At 41.7% G+C, this 25,688-nt stretch overlaps 2 protein-coding genes across 4 annotated transcripts in view; both read left to right on the plus strand.

The window, feature by feature from the left end:
- MTOR (mechanistic target of rapamycin kinase) overlaps positions 1–8,435 on the plus strand; it is a 62,801-nt gene extending 54,366 nt beyond the window's left edge. For 2 of the 3 annotated variants that reach the window (XM_014881701.2, XM_014881702.2), the window contains 14 exons: positions 187–321; positions 607–781; positions 1,006–1,141; positions 1,785–1,932; positions 2,608–2,730; positions 3,171–3,253; positions 4,228–4,300; positions 4,803–4,877; positions 5,369–5,504; positions 5,800–5,865; positions 6,011–6,091; positions 6,367–6,447; positions 6,870–6,975; positions 7,455–8,435. In XM_014881701.2, the coding sequence (XP_014737187.1) occupies positions 187–321; positions 607–781; positions 1,006–1,141; positions 1,785–1,932; positions 2,608–2,730; positions 3,171–3,253; positions 4,228–4,300; positions 4,803–4,877; positions 5,369–5,504; positions 5,800–5,865; positions 6,011–6,091; positions 6,367–6,447; positions 6,870–6,975; positions 7,455–7,470 (1,434 nt within the window). In that variant the 3' untranslated portion in view covers positions 7,471–8,435. The remainder of the gene's footprint in view (positions 1–186; positions 322–606; positions 782–1,005; positions 1,142–1,784; positions 1,933–2,607; positions 2,731–3,170; positions 3,254–4,227; positions 4,301–4,802; positions 4,878–5,368; positions 5,505–5,799; positions 5,866–6,010; positions 6,092–6,366; positions 6,448–6,869; positions 6,976–7,454) is intronic. The other variant, XM_088178576.1, reaches the window with a different exon arrangement.
- A 1,416-nt stretch (positions 8,436–9,851) lies between these two features.
- EXOSC10 (exosome component 10) lies at positions 9,852–24,114 on the plus strand. Its single transcript, XM_014881705.2, has 25 exons — positions 9,852–10,002; positions 10,860–10,996; positions 11,424–11,547; positions 12,031–12,135; positions 12,531–12,696; positions 13,423–13,534; positions 13,811–13,886; positions 14,023–14,133; positions 14,562–14,705; positions 15,013–15,203; positions 15,881–16,037; positions 16,613–16,761; positions 17,038–17,088; positions 17,826–17,937; positions 18,564–18,614; positions 19,148–19,226; positions 19,390–19,511; positions 19,821–19,916; positions 20,524–20,598; positions 21,035–21,122; positions 21,319–21,392; positions 21,946–22,126; positions 22,571–22,632; positions 23,289–23,362; positions 23,925–24,114. Exons 1-25 carry the CDS (start codon positions 9,874–9,876, stop codon positions 23,953–23,955), a joined length of 2,697 nt encoding a protein of 898 aa, XP_014737191.2. The 5' UTR covers positions 9,852–9,873; the 3' UTR covers positions 23,956–24,114.
- The last annotated feature ends 1,574 nt before the right edge of the window (positions 24,115–25,688 follow it).

Below are 25,688 nucleotides of genomic sequence, written 5' to 3' on the forward strand. Positions count from 1 at the left end.
TTTGATAAATTCAATGTCGATTTTGGATCCAAGAATATCTGTAATTCTCATCTGCTATAAAAATGTGAGATCAAATATTTGTAGTGCAATTTGAAAAGACACTTTGCTGTTCTTTGTAGGTGTTAAGTGGTCTCCATCTGTTACACTACATGTTGAAATTCCTTTTCCTGTTGTTTTAATCCCTAGGCCTATGGCAGAGATCTCATGGAAGCTCAAGAGTGGTGCAGGAAATATATGAAATCAGGAAATGTCAAAGACTTAACTCAGGCTTGGGATCTCTATTATCATGTGTTCCGACGTATCTCAAAGCAGCTGCCACAGGTGAAGGGGAGATTCAGATCTTCTGTGGGTCTTGCAGTGCAAGTTGTCAATATCAACCTTTGCTTTATGTTTTCTGGTTATTCAAAACATACTAATTCAGTATTCTGGAAATAACTGCATAGGGTTTGCTGCAAATTTGGTATTTATGCAGCAGTTCCTGCAAGTACCTGAAGCATTGGTCACTGCCTGAACTGTTTTAGGTCCTTTGACAGAATGGACTCTTCAGGTGCTTTTGTGAGATAGAACTGAAATTCTGAAGTGTTGGATTTCTTTTGGTTTTGGTAGCTCACTTCTTTGGAACTGCAGTATGTGTCACCAAAACTGCTGATGTGCCGGGATCTGGAATTGGCAGTGCCAGGAACGTACGACCCCAACCAGCCCATCATACGGATTCAGTCCATTGCCCCCTCCCTGCAGGTCATCACCTCCAAGCAGCGGCCCAGGAAGTTGACATTAATGGGTAAGAGAGAGCAGTTTTCACTTTGCTATTCCAGTATTTAAACAGTTGTTGCTCTTAGGTCAAACTATGTATTTACCTGGTGAAACCTCTCCAGCCTTTCCTTTCAGGTGAGGTTTTTCTTAGTCGGTCTGACTGCCGTGTTTCCCAGCTTTTGGGTTCATGTGTGTTTACTCTTCTCTGTTTGTGCAATGAGAATAAACTTCTGTGCACTAATTCTTTTGCAGGAAGCAATGGGCATGAGTTTGTGTTCCTTCTGAAAGGTCACGAAGACCTTCGCCAAGATGAAAGAGTGATGCAGCTTTTTGGCTTGGTCAACACTCTGCTGGCAAATGACCCAACTTCCCTTCGTAAAAACCTCAGGTGTGTGCTCTGGGTAATCACTGACTGTGCTTGTCCATATGTGACTCCTTACCTGGGTGCAGCTTTGCAAGTAAACCACAAGCAAAGTTCTTTTGTGAAGAAATGGCAAATCTTGGAACTAAGTTAATTAAAAAGAAAAAGAGCATTCGTATAATTCAAACGTGGAAGTGTATCTGAGAGGATTGTTTGCTTTTTCCAACTGAAGTCCTATCATAAATTGTTATGGTCTTTGAAGCAATGCCTATTTCAATACACCTTGAGCACTGCCTTAGGAACCTGAGAATGGCTTTTTGGCAGAGACTTTTTATTATAGTCACTAAATAGCTTGGTGAAGAGTCACTGAGTGCAATTCTGCAGTGTCTTTCAAGCAAAAACACATCATGTGCAAATAACAGATCACTTTGGGTGACATAACGTGTACCTTCTGAAAGCAGCCTTTCAGTGAAAACCATGTAAACTTCGAGCACTTCTGTAGATTCACTGGCAGCAATCTCTGCAAAATGGATGTTTGGAAAGACAAGCAGAACAACTATTGACAATGTGGACCAGAATCAGATTTAACAGTAGTTGTTTTAAGCACCTCAAAATCTAGTAAGTTACAATATACAACAATTCGAGCTGTGATTCTCCATTCTCCCCATAGCATCCAGAGATATGCTGTTATTCCACTGTCTACAAATTCAGGCCTGATTGGCTGGGTGCCCCACTGTGACACACTGCATGCACTCATCCGAGACTACAGAGAGAAGAAAAAGATCCTGCTCAACATCGAGCATCGCATCATGCTCAGGGTAAGGGCCAAGCTGGCAGAGCTTTTGGTATTTTCTTTTAGGACACCAGTGTCTTAATGAAGCAAAATGGTGCAAGGCTTCCTCCTCTGCCTCTTGTCTGGTTGTTACAATAAATTAAAAATATTAGGTAATAGTTATAGCTTGCCATATGTTTGTTTCTCATTTCCAGTTTTAGCAGTGACCACAAGTTGTTGCCATCTGGTGACTGATATGTGTTTGGAATTTTGCATGACTGTGATGTGTCTCATGCAAGGTGCTGTGCTGCTGGCATTTTAAACATTGTGTCTAAGCAGCAGGGCCAAAATTAGACTGGAGAAATTGAACACTACTAGAAAATCTAGAATTTCCTGCCAAAAAGGAAAGCATTTGCCTGCCCAGAAGACTTATTTGGATAATGGTTTTTGAAAAATACTTACCTTTGCAGTTTTTTAGTTAAATAGGGCTGTGTGCTACTGGCTTTATGGATACTAAATCATTTGCTCTCCCATTTAAAAAGAATTCTTCACTTTTGTGTGATTATCTTGCTGTGTTTGAAACATACTGGTCAGTTTACAAATAATTCAAGTATAAAATTGATACGAAATTATTTATGATTACTGTGTTTCTCAGTACAGTACAACCAGAGGCTACTGGAGGTGGCTTTTTAATTTGCTGAATGTCACTTTTGAATTATAGATGGCTCCAGACTATGACCACCTGACTCTGATGCAAAAAGTAGAAGTATTTGAACATGCTGTCAATAACACAGCTGGGGATGACCTTGCCAAACTGCTGTGGTTGAAAAGTCCAAGCTCGGAGGTGAGTTCAACACAAGTACTGGCAAACAGCAGAGTGTGTAATTATCTTCTCTGCAGAATGAGTGAGAGATGGAGTTTATTTATCCTAAACCCCAGCTGAATCACTGCAGAGCACATATCCACAGAGGTATCCCCACCTGAGGGGCCTTCCAAGGCTCAGAGCACAAGTGAAGTGCAAAGCACAAGACTGGAGATTTTAGTCTCCATATGCTCTGCAGGGGAGAGAAAAGCAGAAGCCCCAGAATATATTCTCTTAATGACTTGGACATCTAATTCAAGGGCACAGAGTGTTTGAACCCCCTCAAACTTAGGAATTACTGAACCTAAGCATATCACAGTTCTGCTTTATGCAAAATGCAAATGGTTAATGCATCAATTATAATATAAACTGAAACATCTAACATACCTGCCTGGATTTTTCTGTTTTGTCTCCACCTGCAGGTTTGGTTTGACAGAAGAACAAATTACACTCGTTCACTAGCTGTGATGTCAATGGTTGGGTACATTTTGGGCCTTGGGGACAGGTAAGTAAAGCTGTAAAGGTTTCTTTTATTTAAAAGCACAGACTGTGAAGGCCTATCAGTTCATTCCTTGAATCTGTTCTTGTGATAACATCTTCCATTGTGCTTACTGCTGAGTTGTGGTGGTACCACCTTTCAGGTCATAATTATGCTGCTGTTATTCTCAGCCCTGCAGTTAAGAGATGCAGTTTGTGTATCTGGAGTACAAATAAAACTTCCTTCCTTTTTGAAATGAATATACATGTAACCATATTAAGGACCACAAGTTCTAATTTTGCCCTTTCACAGAATGGGAAATCTATCTCCATCCATTTTATTAACAGTATAACTTCCAAAATACTTCTGAAGACAATGTATCTTAGATTTAAAATCTGTAATGCCAAAACAGCTAAACCCTTAAATGTTTTAATAACAAGAGCTCTTATTTCTGAACTTTAAAGTCTCTAAGATGAAATTATAAACCTTTGAAAAATGAATTAAAACAAAATTGGAAAATGCAAGCATGAATACAGCACTGTAGTTTTGCTAGTCTGGGTTGATTTTCTTCTCTCTTGTTGGTAAAATGATTTGTGTTATTTCAAGTGCAGCATAATGCATCACATTTTTCTACATTGAAAAATGTGAAAAAGCATAAAACAAGTGGAAAAATTTATCCTAACTGAAAAATAAACATTCTTAAACATTCATATCCAAGTAATGTGCTGATCATTCTTGTCCAGGAGATTGTTTATCTTCCAAGGTGAGAAGATCTCTAACTCCTGAGGGGTAATTACAAATATAATGTGACAGATGCACTATCAGGAAGGTTTCCTGTTCATTTCATCCTGAGATTGAAGATCTCAGACAAGCAAGCTATCACTGGCTGTTCTTGTTCATGAAGTTAAATATATTTTCAGACTGGAGCTGCTGTGATTTACTTTGGGTTTTTGTAATGGTCTGTCACCAATGGTCTTTTTTCTCCCACTCCTTCACCAAAGACACCCTTCCAATTTGATGTTAGACAGACTGAGTGGAAAGATCTTGCATATCGACTTTGGGGACTGTTTTGAGGTAAGTCTTTGTATTTGTACATGACATTTTCAGTAATACTTCACATTTTCTGGTGGAACAGAAATTAATCTATAAAGCAGGACAAACTGACCTTGGAGTCTAATCCTGGGCAGACCCTTTGGCTCTCTTTTGAGCCTCCCTTTACCTACAGGCAAGGTGAAAATAGTAGACACTTTATCTTGGAAGCATGTCTTGGGGATCAGCTGATCACTGGAACAAGCAAAGAAGTGTTAACATAACTTCCATAAAATTTCTTGGAGCAATTTAAGCTGCTGAAAGGCAATCTATATTGGTGGCCACATGCTTGAGTTTTCCCTTTGTTATCAAGTTAATCATCTCACTTCTCCCAGTAATTTGTGAAAACTGAGGAACTAAAGCTCTGACTTTATTTCCTATTTGGAATAAAATCTTCAAGGTTGTAGCAAAAAGATCCCAGTACTTAATAGCTTTTAAAAAGTAAGTTAGCTATTAATTTACTTATTCTCCATCATCATGTGTTTAGGTTGCAATGACAAGAGAAAAGTTCCCTGAGAAGATTCCATTTAGGTTAACAAGGATGCTGACAAATGCCATGGAGGTAAGCATTCCCTCTAATTTGGAGAGGACTGTTCCTACAGAAAATTGCAACCATTTCTCAGTTTCTCCTGTATTTTTTTGTTGTGGCCAAACTTTACCACTTCTTAGGGATCAGAGGTGTTAATATTTCAGCTTCATTTTCTGTGAATTAAAATGTCTCCTTTGATATCTGCAGTGCATTACAGTGGAAAGCAACTTTTTAGTTAGAAAATAAACTACCCTGAAATTCCTCCAATTTCTTAGGCCTTCCTTTAGTTTCCCTATTTCAAATATCTGTTTATGTCAACCAAACACAGTCAGTTGCATGGTCCTTTACAAAGATCATCCTCATGGAGAAGAGAGCTTCTTTTTGTAATTAATGTGTCTCTTGTTCTCTTAATGAACAAAGTGTACTGAACTCTAGTTCAAAGCTACTTACTGCTCCCTGAGTGTTGGGGTTGGAGTTGCAGAGTGAACAAAGCAATGGTTGATTCACTTCTTTTTCTTCTAAAGGTGACAGGCCTTGATGGGAACTACAGAATCACCTGTCACACAGTGATGGAAGTGCTGCGTGAGCACAAGGACAGTGTCATGGCTGTGCTGGAAGCTTTTGTGTATGATCCCTTATTGAATTGGAGATTGATGGACAGTAAGTGATTCTGATAAAATACTGACAGCAAGAGAATATTCATAAAAAAATGCAGAAGCCTGAAAGGCAGTGTGTTTTCAAACAATCTGATCAAACTGTTAGTTTGCATGTGCTGTTTCTGTGGGCACACAGTTTTAGGGGTTTTAATATGAAATTACAGCAGTGATGAGGAGATGGAAATTATTTTCAGGTGACATCAAATCTGGAGAAGGAGAAAGGCAGCCAAATCTGTATTGTTTGTGGACGAATTTACTCTGAACCTCCAGTTCATGCTTTCCAACTCCTTTTCTTGCAGCAAATACCAAGGGCAATAAGCGCTCACGAACAAGAACAGACTCCTACTCAGCCAGTCAGTCAGTAGGTGAGTAGAAAAGATGGTAGATGTCACAAATATGCTTTTCAAATTAGCTGATTAACAGTCTTGCTCATGTTTCCAGAAGAATATTTCACCTGGTTTTCAGCTTCACGTTTATGCTTCTTTGTTTCCATGCTTTTTTTTTCAATAGAAATGTTGGACAGTGTGGAATTGGGTGAGACAGCCCATAAAAAAACTGGAACCACAGTGCCTGAATCCATCCATTCCTTCAGTAAGTTTCATTGTTGTTTCTATACTGATTCAGAAACTGTTCTTAGATCAGAAAATTTCATCATGATCCAAATGCAATTTTATGAGATGGGACAGATAGAGTCTCTTGTCAGCATAAAAATTATCTTTGTTCTCAAGTCCCACGAAAAGTTGTATCTATAGAAAATGCATCTAGATTTGCTCTCAAAATGGTATTTGGAAAGGGCACATCTAACAGGAGTACAATTGCTTTTATTATTCAGATGAATAATTCTGTGTCCTATTTCTGTCTTTTAGTAGGAGATGGTCTGGTGAAGCCAGAAGCTCTAAATAAGAAGGCAATTCAGATCATCAACAGGGTTCGAGATAAGCTCACTGGTGAGCATGCAGTTATGTTTATATAAAAGAAACCCAAAATCTGATGGATCAGCACTATCCTTAGTGTTTGTCTTTTGTGTTAATCCTTTAACTTAACTTATTCTGATTAAGTAGATGAGGCCATTTTCCTGTTTTTGTCCAAAACCTAAGTACTGTGCCTACACTTAGATACAAATAAGTCTAATTTGAAAAGTACACAGGTGTTTGTAACTAAAAAAACTTAATATTTTGCATGTATTAGCTTGTTAGTGGAAGTTGAATTTCTGCTGTTCTCACTTCATAGTTTGCAGCATTTAATTGCAAAATTTTACACTTTTAAAGTTTGTAAGAAACTACTCCCCACCTGCCAAATAATGTACTTGAAGGAAAGGACCAGGATTTGTGACTCCTTTCATGGTTTTTTTAATCCTTTAATTTCAAAGGTCGAGACTTCTCTCATGACGAAACTCTCGATGTACCCACACAAGTAGAACTGCTCATTAAACAAGCAACTTCTCATGAGAACCTGTGCCAGTGCTACATTGGATGGTGAGTTTGTCACTCAGCTAACCTGGCAAAACTTCTGGAATAGTCTGGGCTGGGAGCTGCTCAAGAGAACCAAAATTGTGTAGTTATTTGTAGGAGCCTTACCACATACTGCATCTGATCTGGTAGATTTTGCAAGCCCATGGCAATGCCATAGGCAGTCCTCTAGGAAATTTACTGTTACAAGTAGTGACAAGGATTTTACATTTTAAGTGTTTGAAATAAGGAATGTGGTGGTCAGTGCTTTCAGTTACACTGAAGAACAAAACAAAGACCATTTAGTGTCATTTTGAAAGTTAGATGACTTAGAACTATGCTTCAGGAAATAGATCTCTTTCCTGCTAATGTTTAAAAGTGATAAAGATCACCTGGAAACTTCATCTGTGCTCAAATGGTGCCTAGTTCTGCCTAGTCCTTTGCAGTGTTGCCTTTCTGAAACTACATGCAAGTCAACATTATTACAATATCTTTCTTTTCTTTAGGTGTCCTTTCTGGTAACAGGAGATTCCAGAGTATGCACAGCCTTTTATTCTGGAGGCTTTTTCACTCCAAACTTGCTCTTCTACAAACACAAATTGAACGTTGGACTGAAATACAGCCTTTGTCAAATATTTTTAAATGTAAATGAAAAGAGTTATTGTATATTAAAAGTTGGTGTAAGCCAATGTATAGCTGCTGTTGGAAAAACAAGCTGTCTGAAACACAACACTTGATTTGGGTTTCCAGGACGGTGAAGACTGATTGTACCACAGATGTCTATGGTTCCACTTTGTCTTTGGGGAACTGGAGATCCATTGAAAATAACTATACGGGTTTTCACTCACTTTGCAATGTAACTAAGTAACTTGCAGATTAATTATTGCCCTGGTCATTCCTGTTGATGTGGGTGCAGTGAGCTAAATGCGCTTGTGCAGGAGGCTTCATTTAGATTTGGGGGGAGCTGCATAACTGGAAAGAAAAAGAAGTAGAATTTTACCATTGTTTCGTCCTGTACCTTCTTATCAAACTTGATTCTTGCCCCAAAATTGGAAATTGTCTATCCGCTCTTGACACTAGTTCAGGATTTGTGTTTCTGACTAGATCAGGGTTTTGAACACATCCAGGATTTGAAAACCTTGAGCTGAGCAAAGTCGGGGTGCCTCTGTGCAGAGTGATCGGTGGCAAACTTGATGCAGGGTACAAATAAATACCACTTGGGAGCCTCCTGCAGTGTCTGAGTTAAAAAGCAGTGTTGGGAAAAGCTGGGGAAAGGTGGGGTTTGGCACAGGAGGCAGATGGGAGGGAGAACTGATTGTAACTTGAAACAGAAAATAATGGTTATTAAACATGAGAGTGAAGATAAAGTTATGATTTATGAATTAAAAATATTAAAAACAATGCACAAAATACAACAGAGTAGCCATGTTTAGATGCCATGTTGTATTTGCATATTTTTGTGCCAATAAATTACATCAAAATGTAAACATTTGGCTGTGTTCCTGTTTATTCCTAAGTCTTTCTTAGGCAGGGACAGGGAAGCAGATTACAATTTTTTTAAGGGTCCTGTTGCCATTTATTTGTCTTTTCATGCATCAGTTCGGGTCATTGGCTTTATTTCCCTTCTGATAGCAGCTGAATGACGTCTGTCAGTTGTATAGAAAAACTGTGACCATGCAATCCCTAAATTTTTGTTTTCCACGAGACGTGATGTCCTCTGTGTGATAACATCAGCTTCCTTGGGCTCAGGGTCACAGCCACAGCTCCAGTCACAGCATAGAGGGTTGGACAGGATTCCCTGGGCTTCCCCAGCTGCTTGTGCAAATGCTGCACTCCAAAAAAATGGGAAATGGGGAGGTGGCAATCACGAATTTGGGTATTGGTCCTAACCCTTTTCTGGGCACTGGTGTGGCTGTCAATATAAGAAAGATTATTAAGCCACTAGAGAGTGTCTAAAGAAGGGACATGAAGATAGTGAAGAGCCTGGAGGGGAAGAGGAGCCACTGAGGGCACTTGATCTATTCAGCCTGGAAGAGACTGAGGGGAAACTGATGACAGTCTACAACTCCTGAGGGGGAGAGGACGGGCAGGCATTGATCTTTGCTCTGTGGTGACCAGAGACAGGACCCCAGGGAATGGCTGGGGCTGTGTCAGGGGAGTTTTAGGTTGGGTAGCAGGAGAAGGTTCTTCCCCCAGAGGGTGCTGGGCTCTGCCCAGGCTCCCCAGGGAATGGGCACAGCCCCGAGGCTGCCAGAACTCCAGGAGAATTTGGACAGGGTGGGATTGTTGGGATGTCCTGTGCAGCGCCAAGAGCTCGATGATCCCTCTAGGTCCTTTCCCACTCAGGACCTGCTGTGCTTCTATGGCTCCCACTGGTGCGTGTTTGTGGGGAAAAGGCTGAATCTGCCCACAGAAGCTCAGCCGGGTGGGTGTTTGTGGGGAAAAGGCTGAATCTGCCCACAGAAGCTCAGCCGGGTGGGTGTTTGTGGGGAAAAGGCTGAATGTGCCCACAGAAGTTCAGCTGGGTGGGTGTTTGTGGGGAAAAGGCTGAATGTGCCCACAGAAGTTCAGCTGGGTGGGTGTTTGTGGGGAAAAGGCTGAATCTGCCCACAGGAGCTCAGCTGGGTGGGTGTTTGTGGGGAAAAGGCTGAATGTGCCCACAGAAGTTCAGCTGGGTGGGTGTTTGTGAGGAAAAGGCTGAATGTGCCCACAGGAGCTCAGCTGGGTGGGTGTTTGTGGGGAAAAGGCTGAGTCTGCCGCACATAACCCCAGCCTGGCTCCCCTCAGGGCCTCCCGTCCCACACAGGGCTTGTCATGCCCCGTGCTGCCGCTGGGGGCGCTCCCCGCTGTTCTCGGCCCCCTCCCGCCGCCAGCGCTGCGTTCTCGCAGCCGTGTCCAATTCTCGCGACAGTGCCGCGCACCAACATGGCGGCTGCCGCCCGTGAGGGGAGCCCGGCGGGGCGGGCGGGCTGCTCCAGCATGCCCGCGGACACTGAAGGAACCAGCACGATGTCGGCCCTGCCCGGCTTCGACAGCCCCGACGCCTTTGTCAAGGTGAGGTCTCAGAGGGGCGGGGGGAGCGGGGGAGGCACTGCCGCTCCCGGCGTGCCGTGTGCGCTCGGGCCATGCCGGGAGCTGTAGTTCTATCCCGCGGGGGCCGCGTGGGGATCCCAGCCTGAGCGGGCGGCACCCGTAGGGTGTCCCCAGTGCCAGAGGGAGGGTGTGGGCCGGGCTGGAGGGTGCAGAAGCCAGAGAGGTGTATCGGGGCCTGTTACCGGCCTGGGTCGGGCTCTGGCCCTGTCAGGCACCGGGGATTCCTGGAAACGCCGAGGAATCGGGACCCTCGTGAGGGCCTGTCGCGATGGGAACTGCCCCTGGCGTTATAAATCGCAGTGTCAGCCCCCATGTGTTTTACCTGTGTACGATGCTGCTTCCAGAGAGGGAATGGCTGCCAGATCCCAAATAGGAAGCGTTGCAGGGATTTGGAGTGTTTTGTTAAAGTAATAAAGTAATTACGTGCGTTCCTGCTGATTTAGAACTGTAGAATATTCTGAGTTGAAAGGCTCCCACAGGGATCATCGGGTCCAGCTCCTGGCCCTGCACAGACACCCTTTTACAATCCCACCTGGTGCCTGAGAGCGTTGTCCTAATGCTCTTGGAGTTCTGGCAGCCTTGGGGCTGTGACCATACCCTGGGGAGCCTGGTCAGTGCCTGATCACTAGTTTTTAGACTTTGGTCATTTAAAGCTATCTGAATTAACTATGTGAAGTTACTCCTGGTGAAAAGCCCCACAATACCACACATTAGAACCATGCAGTTCCATCCAGGCAAAGTACATTTCTATTAAAGAGTATCCTGAGTAAACAGAAACAAAATACTGACAAAATGCTGATAACGGTGTTCTTGCACAGTACGCTCTCAGCACAGTGGTGGCTGCAACAAAGGCATCAAATGGGCTCCCCCAGCCTGGTGATGAGTATGATTTCTACTGCAGCTTCCCTGGCTTCCGTGCATACTGCAAAACACAGGGGGACCGCCTGCTCCGCTGGTAAGGCTCCTTTTGCATCTCTGGGCTCTTGCTCTCAATCCAAACCAGAAGGTAGCCCCCCTTCTTTGGCAGCTCCAAACTTGCTATAGGTAAAAGGGTGGTTTATTTCACACATCTAATTTTAGCTGCTTCTCTAGCACTTGGCAGCTGAAGTGATAAGCTTAAAGAGGGTCTTTCATTATTGCCACGAAGAAGCACCTCATACTGAACACATTAGGCTGTCCATTTTAAAAGTCATGTTTGTGAGAAGCTAATTCTACCACTTAATACTGTAAAGGTGCTTTTTCTATTTACTGCTCATGTGGTGATAGCTATAATTTGATTTATTTTCAGACTTTGAAGTGTAGAAAGTCAAAGAGAATCGGATGTTTTAGTGTTTAGATTGCCTGCTTTCAGATTGCTGACAGCTGTGCTGTTCTCTTGCTAGCATGAGCCAGGTGATGCAGTACCATGGCTGCAGGAGCCTCACGAAAGATTCCAGCAAAGTGACAGGGCTGGAAGATAAATTTGATATGCTGGTTGACTCCAATGATGTCATTCTAGAAAGAGTGGTAAGCAAATTATTTCTGGATTTGGTTCTTATAAAGTGTTTGGTTGCCACAAGTTTTCTTTTTTGTTGCAAGAACTTTAGTGGCAGTGCTTTCACAGTTAGTCACAATTTCCTTAATCTGATGTATTCCCCTTTTATTTTAAACACCCTTCCAAATGCTAGGCCAGAGATCCCAGCAGCTAAAGTAGGTGGGCCAAAGGGAGGGAAGGTCATATGGGATGTGTGAGGAAACTAAACAGTTTGACATAAAATCCTCACAGCCTGAGAAGGTGTCTGTACATTTTAGAGTTGCTTCTCTGAAGAAATTCTTCCCACTCCTGATGCTCAACATACTCCTCCCATGTTTGTCTGTCTTGTATTGCACAGAATTTGGGGGATATGGCTGTGGAGGTACCTATCTACATGACTTTCCTTATTTAGTCTGACTAGAGTGTCTGAGTGTGGTGATTTAACAGGTGTTTCACATTGTTTTTCTGGCTTTTAGGGTATTTTATTGGATGAAGCATCAGGAGTGAACAGAAACCAGCAGCCAGTCCTGCCAGCTGGGTTACAGCCCCCACAGATGATCGTTTCCAGCTGGAACCGTAAGGTGAGGCCCCCATGCTCAATTTGGCTGTGTTAGCTCAGCTGTTCTCCCAGCCATTGCCCTACCCATTCTTCAGTGGAGTAGTTATATGTTCTCTCATGTTTTTTCACACACTCTGAGTACCTCTTTCTTTTTTTCTTTTTCCTATTCATTCAAACTTGATTCTGAAATCTTTGTGCTTTCAATTGACATTTCAGTTTCATGTACTCAATAGCCCTTCCTGTGCGTATGAATTCAGTATCTTGAGTCCCAACACTTTCATTCCTCACTGAAAAAAAGTTACTCTATATTAAGTGTGGAGTATAACTCTTCCTCTGAATGTTGGATCAGACTGAGTGAAAGAAACTCTGAATGTCTGATAAGTCATGTTGGTTTTACCTCTGTTTTTTTTTAAATAGGCAGGAGAATTCCACAAGAGAGCTCAGTCTGAAACATTCCGGCTGCTTCATGCCAAGAATATTTCTCGACCACAGCTTAAGTTTCGTGAAAAGATTGACAATTCCAACACTCCCTTTGTACCTAAACTTTTTATCAAACCAAATGCTTTGAAGCCTTTGCCTGAAGGTAAGAGGTTTATTTTTTGGGGGGTAATTTGTTGCAAGTATTTGACACAAACCTGTCCTCACAATCTAGAGAAGTCACTGACTATAAAAACAAATAGCAGGAGATGCTGATGTAGTGATCTTGGTGACACTGTTGTTTCCATATATGTGATGTCAGGGTAGGTCAGCAAACAGCATCTTCTTGCTGATATACAGCAAATAATCTGTTCCAAACAGATAATCTGCTGCTGCTTTTTGCCACCTTGAACATACATGAGAATCACTTTTGCATGAGAAGTCTCGACTAGTCTAGTTGGCTTTACAGATATTCTTTCAGATGAGTGAGCTGCAGTTGGTGTGTGGGGAGACCTACCTTTGGTTTTGGTGCTTTATCAAAGCTGCTGGTAACATCCTGTCTTGGTAACACATTCTGCTGCTGCCAGTTCATCCATATTCTGCACTGATGCAGTTGTACTTTCAGTAACCAGGAATGATTGAAAAGTTTTTCTGAAGATTTTTCAATTTCCATCCAAGCTTTTGAGCAAAGCCACTTTGTGTCTTGCCTAAAAACAGCCAAGTAACTGAGTTATTATTTCAGGTACAAAATAACAGCAAAAGCAGCAGCACTAAATTGTTAAGATTTTTGATACTTGATAAACTCTTGTGGTGGGTGGAGGGGGAGATGATAGTAGGCTGAGAACATGTTCTGTGGGGGACCCAGTCCAGTTATTCCATATTGGTTGTTCAGCCCTCACAAAAAGTGGACGGCAGAGAAAGGAGCGCCCTGAAGACTTGGATGTACCAGCTGCTTTGGCAGACTTCATACATCAGCAGAGGACACAGAAAACTGAGCAAGACATGTAAGAAACTAACCTGACAGCAAGGTGCTTGGAGTCCCCTGGGTGAAGCTGTGTGGTCGGATTGTGCTGGTGCTCATCATGTATAACAGTTCTGCATGTGTTTGTGTCCACACTACGTTGTATGTGATCTGCTTTAGACCTCTGCAGTTACATTAAACCTCTGCTTAAAAAGAGACAGAATAGGGGAACTATCATAGCTCTCAAATCCTCTGTGCTCTGTCCTCATAAATGGGGCTGGAATTTAGTCTGTGCTTGTATCTTCCTAATTTTCCACAGGTTTGCTCACCCTTACCAGTATGAACTGGAGCATTTTTCTCCACCAGATGGAGTTCTCAAGAAACCTGACCTCCAGGTTGGTGCCCACTTTAATTTTAAACTGCAGATGCAGTACATTTGCAGCCATACTTGACAAATTTCAGGTTTGAGGGTGGAGGTTGGGATTGGGAGTTGACAGTGAACATCCATGTCTAATTCATTTGCTCTGGCAGATGTACAGGCCCATTGAGGAAACACCCTGTCATTTTATCACCACACTGGATGAGTTGGCAGAACTAAATGAAAAGCTTATGACTTGTAAAGAATTTGCCTTGGACTTAGAGGTAATCCAATTGTCTTTTCTATTTAAAAGTTACACATGTACTTTTAGGAGCTAGGAGACTATTATATTCTTCAGGGAGGGGGGTGGGGTGGTTTTCTCCTGGTTTTTATACTCCCCAACATGAAAAGACAGTTCCTGACCCCTGATCTGTCAGATATTATCTATAATGTTGAATTAAACTTTGTCAGTGTTAAAAGTTTTCCAATGGCAGGGCAGGCTGTGCATTTCTTAATGAATTTGCTCTTCTTTCAATTAATCCTATATTTTTTTATGTCATCTTAGTGACTGCAGTGAGAAAGTTTGCTCTTGTTGTCTTTTTTTCTCAAAGAAGTCCTTGTTGCTCTTTCTTCCCTCATTTGAAATGCTGTTTGTTTTATAGCATTGTTTCTGTAATGATTCCTAGTTTACATCTCTCTCCCCTGTTTTCAGCATCACTCCTACAGGAGCTTCCTTGGCCTGACATGTCTGATGCAGATTTCCACCCGAACAGAAGATTTCATTATTGATACACTGGAACTGCGCAGTGACATGAACATCCTTAATGAGACCTTCACAGACCCTGCAATTGTGAAGGTCAGCTGCCAAATTATCCAGATTTTTAAAAGTTATTATTGTTGTTTTGGTTTAAGCTTTCTTATAGTTAAAATCTCGCTATGTGCTCTGTCTTGGTCATTTGATTCTGGTTTCACTGTAATTTGTTCAGGAGCCTGTTTCCTTGATGTTAAGGGTGAATTGCTTGCCAGATGCACTTATTTAATAGTTCTATACTTAACAGTAAAAAACAGAGAAATCTGGTTCTAGACATGAATATGAAAGCACAGCAATAAGCCTGGAGTAGAAATGTTCTTCATATCATTCCCAAATTTTTACACTTTTCAAGGTCCTTCATGGTGCTGATTCAGATGTGGAATGGCTGCAAAGAGACTTTGGTCTGTACTTGGTGAATGTGTTTGATACTCACCAAGCTGCTCGTCTCCTCAATCTTGGCAGACATTCTTTGGACCACTTGCTGAAGCTGTATTGCAATGTCGATGCTGACAAGAAGTACCAGCTGGCTGACTGGAGGATACGGTAAAAACTGACCCCTAAATGGGCTGGAGCTGTGAGCAGCACTTCTCTTTGTTGGCATTGCTAACATTCTACTTGCAGGACCCATAGGTATAGGTTAGTCTGAAAGTGAATGAGCACAGCGTTTACTTGGTTGTGCCCAAAGTTTTTAAATGTTACATTTTCCCATATTTTTTAGAAAATTAGTTCTTTTTGGAAAGATCTGCAAAGGTGAAGCAATGAAAATCTGGAAATCCACTTCTTAGGAACAGTTCTTAATCACTGCAGTGTTATGGAGACAGTATTTGCTCCTCTAGTGCCCCCACAAAAACATTTAATCACCTGTGCAAGGTAGAGCAGATGGTGTTGGAGCAGTGATCTTGGCTCAGAGATCTCAAGTCTACTTTTAAAGGCTCTGCTGAAGAAGAGAGCTATGACAAATACCATAAGCAAGCAGTTCTGCCATGTGACTTAGCTACACAGCAGTCCTGCTCTCCAGCACACAAACAAGAATCTGAATTGGAGAGTGCACAGCATTTTACTGATGTTGCCCAACCAATCCTTCAGTAAGAAAACAGAATTTCCATGTTAGTTCCTGGCATGTCTCATATGCATTTTGCCCTAATATGCCTTTTAAGAGAAAAGTGACAGTTTGGTGGGACAACTGAAACATGTTAGTGTAATTGTGGCTCTGTTTCTAGCCCTTTGCCAGAAGAAATGATCCGGTATGCCCGTGATGACACTCACTACTTGCTCTACATCTATGACAAAATGAGAGAGTTGCTGTGGGAGAGAGGGAAGGAGCAGCCCACCCAGCTGCAGGTTGTGTGGCAGCGCAGCAGGGACATCTGCCTGAAGGTAAAGCTTCACCTGGTTTGATTACCTGGGTCGGAGTATGGCATTAGGAGAGAAGGTCCTTTACCTATTCTACATCTTTTTCCTTTTTATGTCTGAAAACATCTGTATAAACTGACTCAGTCATGTGCAGTCACTTTCACTAGCTTAGGTCCTTGGACTCAGATGCCTTCCTGCTCTTTTCTGAATGCTGGTATTCCTTGGCCTCACAATGCATTCAGGTGTGTCTTTTCTAAGAGAGATGTTACATTTCTGGTTCTGCTGGATGTTCCTGGAAGTTCAAAGCCTCACTGCGGTTGCATTCTGAGACAACTATATTGTGCCTGTGGAAAACACTGTCTATGAAAGTAGACTTTGTGTGATGTAGTAAAGCTGCTCCTGGATTTGATGAGGCTGGATTTCCCCTAGCAATGGATGAGATGTGTGTTTATTAGGAATAGGCTCCCACCAATAGTTTAGAATAAAAAGCTCAAAGACACATTGTACCAGAGTGTATGCAGTTCCCCAATGTCCATGTGAGATTCTATGTCTGAGAGAGGCAAAACAGAAAGCTCATGAATGCTTTTTTTCCTGTCCAGAAATACATCAAGCCCCTCTTTACAGATGAATCCTACCTTGATCTCTACAGGAAGCAGAAAAAACACCTTGATACCCAGCAGCTGGCAGCATTTAGGCTGCTGTTTGCATGGAGAGACAAGATAGCACGGCAAGAGGATGAGAGCACAGGGTAGGAAGTCTTTTGTTATGGACACTGGTTTAATACTCTGGTAAATCTCTTGGATTATGCCCCTTCTACCCCTGAGATGAGACTACTTTGTTACCTGTAGAAATTACTGTGCTGCATCAGGCTGCTTGTTACACAGAAGTTCTGTTATGTTTCTTTTGTTTTTAACTGATTTAATCATCTCAGACCTTGTAATGGGGGCAGAGTTGAGTATTTTTGAAGGTGTTTTAAATTGTTTTTAACATTCCATTACATTCATACCACCTCTTTGTGTTGCAGATATGTGCTACCAAATCATATGCTGTTGAAGATCGCAGAGGAGCTGCCCAAGTAAGTTTTGTTCACACTGAAGGAGTTTGACTTGATCTTAATATCCAGCAAGTTACTTCCAAGTGTGTAATTACTTCTGCAGTTGGTCCATCCTTTCCAGCTGTCAGTACTGCTCTTCTCTATAGTTGTTCAGTTTGGAAGAGACATAAATAGAGTACTCCTTCAGAAGGCTCCGGACTTCTGGGATACATCACTTGCATTGTATTGCACTGATAAACCACATTCCTTTGCATTGCTCTGTGTCATACATTCCCTCTGAGATTCCTTCACTTTTACAGAGCAAGAGAGGGGTGAGTGCCCCTAAAACTTACTTGGGTTTTTACTGCACTTCCTAAAAGAGTGGGGAAGGCAAGAGACAGACAGATCCCTTAAAATTTATACAATAGTTTCCTCAAACATTTGGCACTCATCACCTAACAACCATACTTGAGAATAATAAAAATATATCTTTAAAGGCAGGTCTACTGCTGGGCTCAGCTTTCTTAGGTGAATACTGAATGAAATGATGATGAGGACAGACAGACCACAGAAAAGTTCAGTGAGAGGAGAGCTGACTTGATGGCTTCTCCTCATCTGCACAAACCTGGTGCAGAATTTATTCACAGAGATTAATCTGATTTATCTTGCTCTGTCATAGTCAGGATAGTGGTTATATCCAATTGCACATCCTTTGAATGCAAATGCCCGACATACCAGCCATAAATACAGCACACTGAATTTTCCTCCTCTCTCTTCAGAGAATCCCAGGGTATCATTGCTTGCTGTAACCCTGTCCCACCACTTGTTCGCCAGCAGATTAATGAATTGCATCTGCTCGTTCAGCAGGCCCGGGAGATGCCTCTTGTCAAGGTAGGAGTAGCTTGTACCACACAGGAGACTGATCACTGGCATTCCCTAAGCCAGGCCCTGTGGTGATGTGTATGCTGAAGTTTGCTTTTTGAACACTGAATGTAGTGTTCTGGAGTACAGCAGAAAGATTTGTTGCAAGTTCTTGCCTGTCTGCTGTGTAGTGGCTTACACAAGTGTAGTTCCTGGAAAACTGGAGCAGTAAATGAACAGACAGTGCTTGAACAGAATGCAGTTTGTCTTATACTGTACATCACATTTGCTTGGGTGAGGAAGAACTGCAGCTTGTGGAATTTGCTGGCCATGTAAATGACTCATAAATGTTTTACAGCTGTGGTAAGGCAAAAAAACAACCCAGGTGTAAGAAGTTCATTTTTTGAAATAAATCATCAGCGTATTGATGTTAGTACAGCTTTCATCCTGTAATGAAAAAAATTATTTGTGAGCAAGAACGTGGCCTTTCTGTGTGAGGTGTTTAAATGTACAGCCAAGTGCAGACACTGCAGGAGAAGAAGAAAGTCATTCTATTAATCTGCTAGCTTGTAATAAATGTGTTGAAAACATTGATAAGGTGGGCAGCCTAGAAGAAACAGGGCTTTTAAGTGACTTACCTTTCTCTCCCATTCTAGTCGGAGATTACTGTGGCAGCCAAAAAGAGAGCACCTCCACCCATCCCTGAGGTATTGTTTGCATATTTTTACCCAGTGCCTCAAGCCTTGAACTTGGAAAAATATGTATCAAAATTCTACCTGCTAGTAAATTGCTTCTCTCATCCATTTTACAAGTCACTCTCCTTTAGCTTAATGGTACTTTTCTGTGCCAGACTCATAATATTACCAGCTGTAAACTGATATTTTACAAACCACCATAAGGCAGCACTTAAGGTTTCATCAGCAAACACTCTGGCTGCTGGACAGTTCTATGTATGTTGGAATATATTGACTGAGCTGTAAGAAGAGAGGTTTCAGATGATTTCTAAGGCTGACTTGTTCTCTCTCATCCTGTATATGAAGTACAACATCTTACAAGCTCGTGGGTGTTTGCACAGGTAGCCTTTTGATGCCAGATGCAATGTGCTCTGGCACATGAGCTACACTAAGAATATTCCATCTCTGAATTTTATCCCTTTTTTTGGAATTTTCATTAAAGTGTCTCTGCAGTATAATAGATTCATAGTGTATTAATGGTGTTCATAATTTGAATCTCTCTGCAGAAGCTGGAGAATGCCCTCTTTGGACCACATGACAGTTCACGGATTCCTATGGATGATTTTCAGAATAACTCTGCCTTGGGTAATTTAAAGTTAACCTAAAAGCTGTGCTAATAATGCAGTGATGAAGCTTTGGCATGAGGAAAATAAACAGTCCTGAAAAAAGTTTCAGGGAAACCTCATGACACAAAAGAGCAGTAAAATACACAAGACTCTAATAAAAATTTTGTCTCCTTTTCATGCAGACCCTGCACCAGTTTTGGAAGATGTTTGTCTCTTTTCAGACGGTGAGAAGACAATGGGTATTCAAGATGGTCAGCCTGAGTCAGCCTGTCTTGTTGCTACTACCACTGTCAGCATATTCAGTGTAAGCAGTGTGTTTGTGACAGTGTCAGTATTGAAATATTAGACAACAGACTTAATAATCTGATAAAACCGTGTGGAAGTGTTGAAAGAAATAAGGTGGGAATGCATGGCAATGGTGCTGAGTTTGACAGGCATATGGCCTAACAAAGATAACTGGGATAGGAGGCCAGCAAGGTTAATTCCATGTCTCTGGAGGGTCACTTCTGTCAGTGAGATTTCAGAGTGAGAAGCAGCATGGCATGAAATGGCAGGAGCCAAACCAAAAGAATATTCCTGTTAATATTTCTTCCTTTTTTCCCTTTCTTTTAAGGAATGTGATGAAAACGAAGGACATAAGAGGACTTTAACCACTGCACAGCGAAAAGCTCAGCTAATAATGGAGTCCTTTGAAAATCCATTTAAAATGGTAAAATCTCCCAATGGTGGGACACAAATCACCCAGTGCAGGGGATGCCCTGAGCTAGTTTTCCAGGCATATCAGAAGGGCTTGATAGAGCATCAGCTGCTGCCTGACTGGAATGAAGGGATTGTCCTTGCAAAACACATGTGTGGACTTGGTTTCAAAACACATTTAAATACCTCTTGGATAGAAATGTTTCTACATAGTAAACAGACCATTCACCATGTATTTAAAACTAGTTTTAGGTTTTTCAGGTATTTCATCTGTCCTTTTTGGGTAGGATTGGTGAGCTGATTCTACTCTTGTAAAACAATAGAATGTTGTTATAGATATGGAGTGGTAAATTACTAGAAAATAATACCAAAATCTTTTCTAGTGTGCAGCTGACACTTGGTCTGTTGGGGGTGTTTTGGTGTTGTGGGGAGGGATTTTTAGTTGTTTTTGTCTTTAATATTTCTCTTGGCAGTAGCTGTGGTGCCTTCTTTTTTCCACGAGTTGTTCTATATCTGTAGAATATTTCTTCAAATGAACTCACTGATTTACAACAAGTAGCATTTTAGCAATGAGCTAAATGTCACATGCTGTTTAAAGCATTTTTTTTTCCTCTCTACAGTATCTACCTCCAGAGGAGAATTCTGCCTATGTCTCTCAATCTGCGAAGTTTGACCCATCATCAAAAATTTATGAAGTAAGACTGGTGCTAAAACTTCCTGCCAAGTACTACAAAAGAAACAAATAACTAGTTTATTTTCCATAAGGAGCCCTGGAAATAGAATTTTTTTTTTCCTCCTTGGATACTTCTTGAGAAACTTACCACATTTTTGTGACATCTGTATCCTTTGAAGAACCAGGGATTAGAGACATTCTTCTGTATAGTCCCTGTCTGTCAAACCTGAAAACTCCACTGAATGTATCTGCATTTGTTTTCAAGGCTTGTTTATAGCTTTGAACTTCTAAAGCATTTGGTTTTACTTTACATGGTGCTGCAGATCTTAATCTCTTTTAATTTGAATTTGATCTTTTGTACTCTTAATGAAGACCAGCATGTGTTAGCAAGTTTATAAACAACTTCTTGCCATAACACTTTAAAGAAAATGTTTCCAGGTAATGTTTTTTCATTGCAGATCAGCAATCGATGGAAGTTGATGAGTCAGGCACCAGTACAGAAGAAGTCCTTGAACGAAACCAATAAGAAAGCAGCCCAGCAGTCAGGTACAGCCATTCTTCCTTTCCCTGGTTTGTCTGCCAGCATGCTTTTCCCAAGGCATGCAGGTTGCTTCTTGTAGATGATGGATTTCCTGATGAATGACATTATTTGTTAACATTTGTACTCTGTTTAGTTTGAGACTTGATACTAAGCCCCTGGCTAACTTCTGCTTTTTACAGTAATGCTTGTTTGTCTCCATAGCTGCCCATGTCCAGACACAGAAGGTGCAGAAAAAGGCAGCACAAGAAGTTGTGTCTGTTCGTCAGCAAGCCATGGTATGTCACAGAATTCCTCCTTCCAGCCATTGCTCATGTTCACTGTTATAACATAGTTCAGAATGAAACTCTGAGCCCTGTAACTGAAATACCTGAATGACAGTGTTTTGATAATAATCTTTCTGTGGTGCTGCCCTGGGTGTAACAACAGGCTCCTGCTGATTGTGTTGTGCACATTGTCACATCCCTCCAAGTGTTCAGGAGGGAATGTTTTCCACTGATGCACCTCTGCTCTTCACTTCCTTTAAGGTTCCTCAGTTGTTCTGCATAGGTTCCCCCAAATATGCCAGTGGGGCCACAGCACATCTCAGCTTCCCATATCCTGTGAAATGACAATTTGGCTTTTCATAAAAGTCCCTACTGTGAGGAGAAGAAAGAAATAGCAGTTTAGGCCCCAGGAAGAACACAGAGCTTTCTCCCCATGCTGTTATTGCCAAAGGCAAGAGCAGTCACTGGAGCCTGGCTCCATTGGGCACTTAATTTGCCCAGTCAGATGTTTCATTCTCCTTTCTTCAACTTACCCTTTTTTCTGTTCTGTGGGTTGCTTTCATAGCAAGAACAAGCTAATAGGAAGAGGGAGAGAGACACAAATGAAATGGGAGCAGAAACAGGACCAGAGTTGCCAACACAAGAAAAGAAACGGCAAAAAACCCCCCAGCAACCAGAGGAGCTGGAAGCACCGAGGCAGTTCACCCCCTTTGATTACAGCAATTCCAACTTCAAAGTGTTTGCAGGTAAGATCTGAGGCCTTGCTGGAGTCCTGTGGAAAATGTTACCAGCTGAGCCTTGAGAAGGCTGTGTTAGTGTGGGTGCAAATGCAGGACAGACTGTTACAATGTGCTTACCTTATAGTGGGGAAATACTTCAAGAAATTGATTTCAGGAATGTACACTTTAGTATCCCTTTTCTGAAACAATTGGGCAAGTGGGTTGTGGATTTGGATTTTGTTTCTTTTCTCTTTATCTGTTTAATTGGAGCCAGGAACTAAGAGGCAAAGGAGATTTGACTCCTTTGTAAAAAAGCAGTTATTCAAAAACATGTCCTGCCCTTAAAAGATTTTTCTGGATTTTACTGTGTGGGAGACTGTAGTGAAACCTCCGTATCATCAGAGGAACACTGTGGAATGCATTGTTCTTCATAAAAAATTTTAGTAACAGCTTCTCTCCTCTCTCTGTTAGGAAGCAGCAAATCAAAACAGTCACCACAATTTGATCCTGCCAAGCAAGCTCACACAGGCAAGGTATGGTCCTGTCATGAAAGGAGGAACAGAAATGTGGGTGACTGTATGTACCCAGCCAGGGGCTCTCTGGGAGGGCACATGGTATTTTCTGCATCTGCAGAATGTTCCCTAACAGCTGCTGAGATGCAGCTTCCATTCAGAAGTTCATGTTTTAGATTATTATTTCTTCCCATTCAGGAGGAGCTTTTTGGAGTCCCTCAGACTCTCTTGTTGTTTCCCACCTATTCATACTCTGCTCACACCTGTGCCTCTGTACATCACAAGCATGACATTGGGACCATAGCAAACCAGAAAATTAAATTCTCAAAAATGACAGGCATTCCAGTGGTTCCAGAACATGTCAGGTTGCTCATGTACTCCTCCAAGTGCTGTTATTAGGAACAGTCTCAGCTCAGAGATTTTTTACTTAGCTTATTGCTAATTGAGATTGTTTCTGGTTTTTTTTCTTCTTTTCGATCAAACCATGTCTTGCTGGTGAACAGACACAATGTTTTTTGCTGCCTTTTTATGAATACTTAGGAAAGTCTGTGACCAGCACAGGGAAGTCAATGAGCAGATTTCTGTGAGATTGGAAAGATCTGGCAGCACATGAATCTTATGGAATATACCTGGGAGGAACCTCACTGTGGTGGTGTTTTATTTGTTTGTTTGTGCAGAAATTTGCTGGAACTAACAAACTTCAACAGTCTGGAAACCGGAGCATGTCCTACCTGGCGGGGAAAGCTGAAAGGTGTGTTTTTAGCCTGCTCTCATCCAGCTGGAGTGTTCTCACACCCCTGCCCCAGAGCCATGGGCAGAGCTTAGCTATTGTCCTCTACTGCTGTGGAGCTTTAACATTTTAATGGAAGAGGTTGCATCGCACCCTGACATCAGTTTAAAGGGAAAAAAAGAAAAAAAAAAAAAAAACAGCAGTTTAGGATTAATGCAATCAAAGCCAAGTATGGGTGTAACATTTGAAATGCTGAAGTGAAAGTCTGTTAAAGGATGTGGGAGTTGCTTTCTTTGATCGGAGATGGGTGGAAGTGGGGAGAGCATCTGCCTAGCTTGGGAGGAGTAACAGTACTGCGAGTGTGAACATTCTTGTTCTGAATAGATACTTAGTAAGTAGCTTACAGCAGTTGATTATTTTGTGTTACTTTGTCATAAAAGAGCAACTCTACCTTGGGGCAGCATTGGAGGGAAAAGGGTGATGCTGTCTGTCTCTTCTTGATAGAATCATTGTAACATGGTCAGTTTTCAATCTTGAGTGAATTTAGAGCAAGAGTTAAAGTGTTTGTTTAACTCTTTTGCAGGGGTTCCACACACCACTGGCCAAAGAGATAATCTTTGTTACAGGACCTGTGGGAGTTGCTGCTGAATGAAACAATGGTTTTAAGTGTTGCCGCCATGGGAAAGCAAATGACAGTCATTGATCGGTTTTTGTACAGGAAAGTTTTTAAAACCATTAAAATCCTTTTTTTTCCAAAAGGAAAAACATCTTAATTTATGTCACTTTTGTTATATTCACACTGCTTTTTTTTCTAATTATACTCACAGTGTTGCTTTGTTCATAATTTTGAAAGTTTATCAAAACACAATTAGGCTAAACTTGCCACTTCTTGGAGCTGCCTGAAGTGCAGAACCAGCGTGTCATTGGAGTATGGGAGGAATCTCTTGGCATCTCTAAAGGTAGCACAGAAATAACAGAGATGCAGTCGATGTGACTCAATCCCCAGCAGTTCAGAGAAGGAAATGAGGCCAGAGTGTCTTTCATGATAGACCTTGCTTACAAATTGAACTGCACAGCTCATCTCTTACAAGACAAGGTATTACAGAAAAGAGCATGTTTACCTCACAGTGTTTGTGTATTTTAATGGAAAGACTGTATTTTAAGGAAAAAAAAATAAAAAAAGAGGTATAGGAGACCAATGATTTCCCCCAAAAGTTCCAGACTCAAAGTAAGACCATTAGGCAGAAGGGAAAAACATGGGTTGGTAGTGTTGTGGTGGGGAAAGGCAGAGGGTTCTGTGCTGCAGCTGAATCTCCACAGCTGAACTAACATGTCCAAGTTTTAAATACCCACAGTGAGTTATCTTTAAGTCTTTGTAGAAACAGTATCATCAGTATTTGATGGGTCAGTGATCCATTCTAGTATAGACCTCTGACAGCTGGTAATATTGCTGTGGGGAGGTAGGGAACATGGCATTTTAACAGAGCTTTCTTTTATAAAGACTGAGGAGGCTTGAAATTGTTTGTTTTCAGTCTTTTTCCCTGTTTCTGGGAAAGAGGGAGTGGAAAGAACAGAGGAGGGGTTTTCCTCCTTAGGTATCTTAGTATGAACAGTGTCACTAAAGCAGCCTTGTAATGGTAGAACAGATTCTCTTTCTGCTTATAAAATCTGCTGAATATTGGAGAATGGCTTTGTAAAGAGGCAGTTAAATAGCAATTGTCTCCAAGTGCATTTGCAGGAGCCGCTAATTCCTTCCTTGTCAGCTTTTCCAGTTCTTGCTATTTCTTTAACTTGAAGAATACTAGCAGAAGCCCCATTGGCCCTGGAGACACTAAAATCTCTGGTTTATGTCCTCTACTTTAAATTCCAAGGAAAGTGACATTTCAAGGATGATCCTAATTTTAGTCTTTTTCCATTTTTCCTTTATGGATTGCAAAAGGCTTTAAAAATGTCTTTAATGGAAGTGACTAGCAACTATATACATGCTTTATTCACTTGGTTGTGCCTGTCAACTTGTAGCACTGGAGTTCCCTACTGTGAGGTTGTTTTATTGTTGTGCAGCAGTTATTGGAGGTTTTTTGTGTAACCTGGTTGGAGAAGTACTCTCAGTAGAGCCTTGGTGCATTTCTCCCAAAGTCTGCTCCTCACAGCACACACCACATTCTGTAAGGCCACTGAACTGAATCTGCTTTTGTGATATCCACAGAATCACAGGATGGGTGAAGTTAGTAGGGACCACAGCAAGATATCTGATCAACCTCCCTGCTCAAGCAGGGTCATCGTAGAGCACATGGCACAGGATTGTGCCCAGATAGGTCTGGAATCTGCTCAGTGAACAAAACTCCAC

Source organism: Sturnus vulgaris, chromosome 25, assembly GCF_052056855.1.
Source record: "Sturnus vulgaris isolate bStuVul1 chromosome 25, bStuVul1.hap1, whole genome shotgun sequence".
Taxonomy (NCBI): Eukaryota; Metazoa; Chordata; class Aves; order Passeriformes; family Sturnidae; genus Sturnus; species Sturnus vulgaris.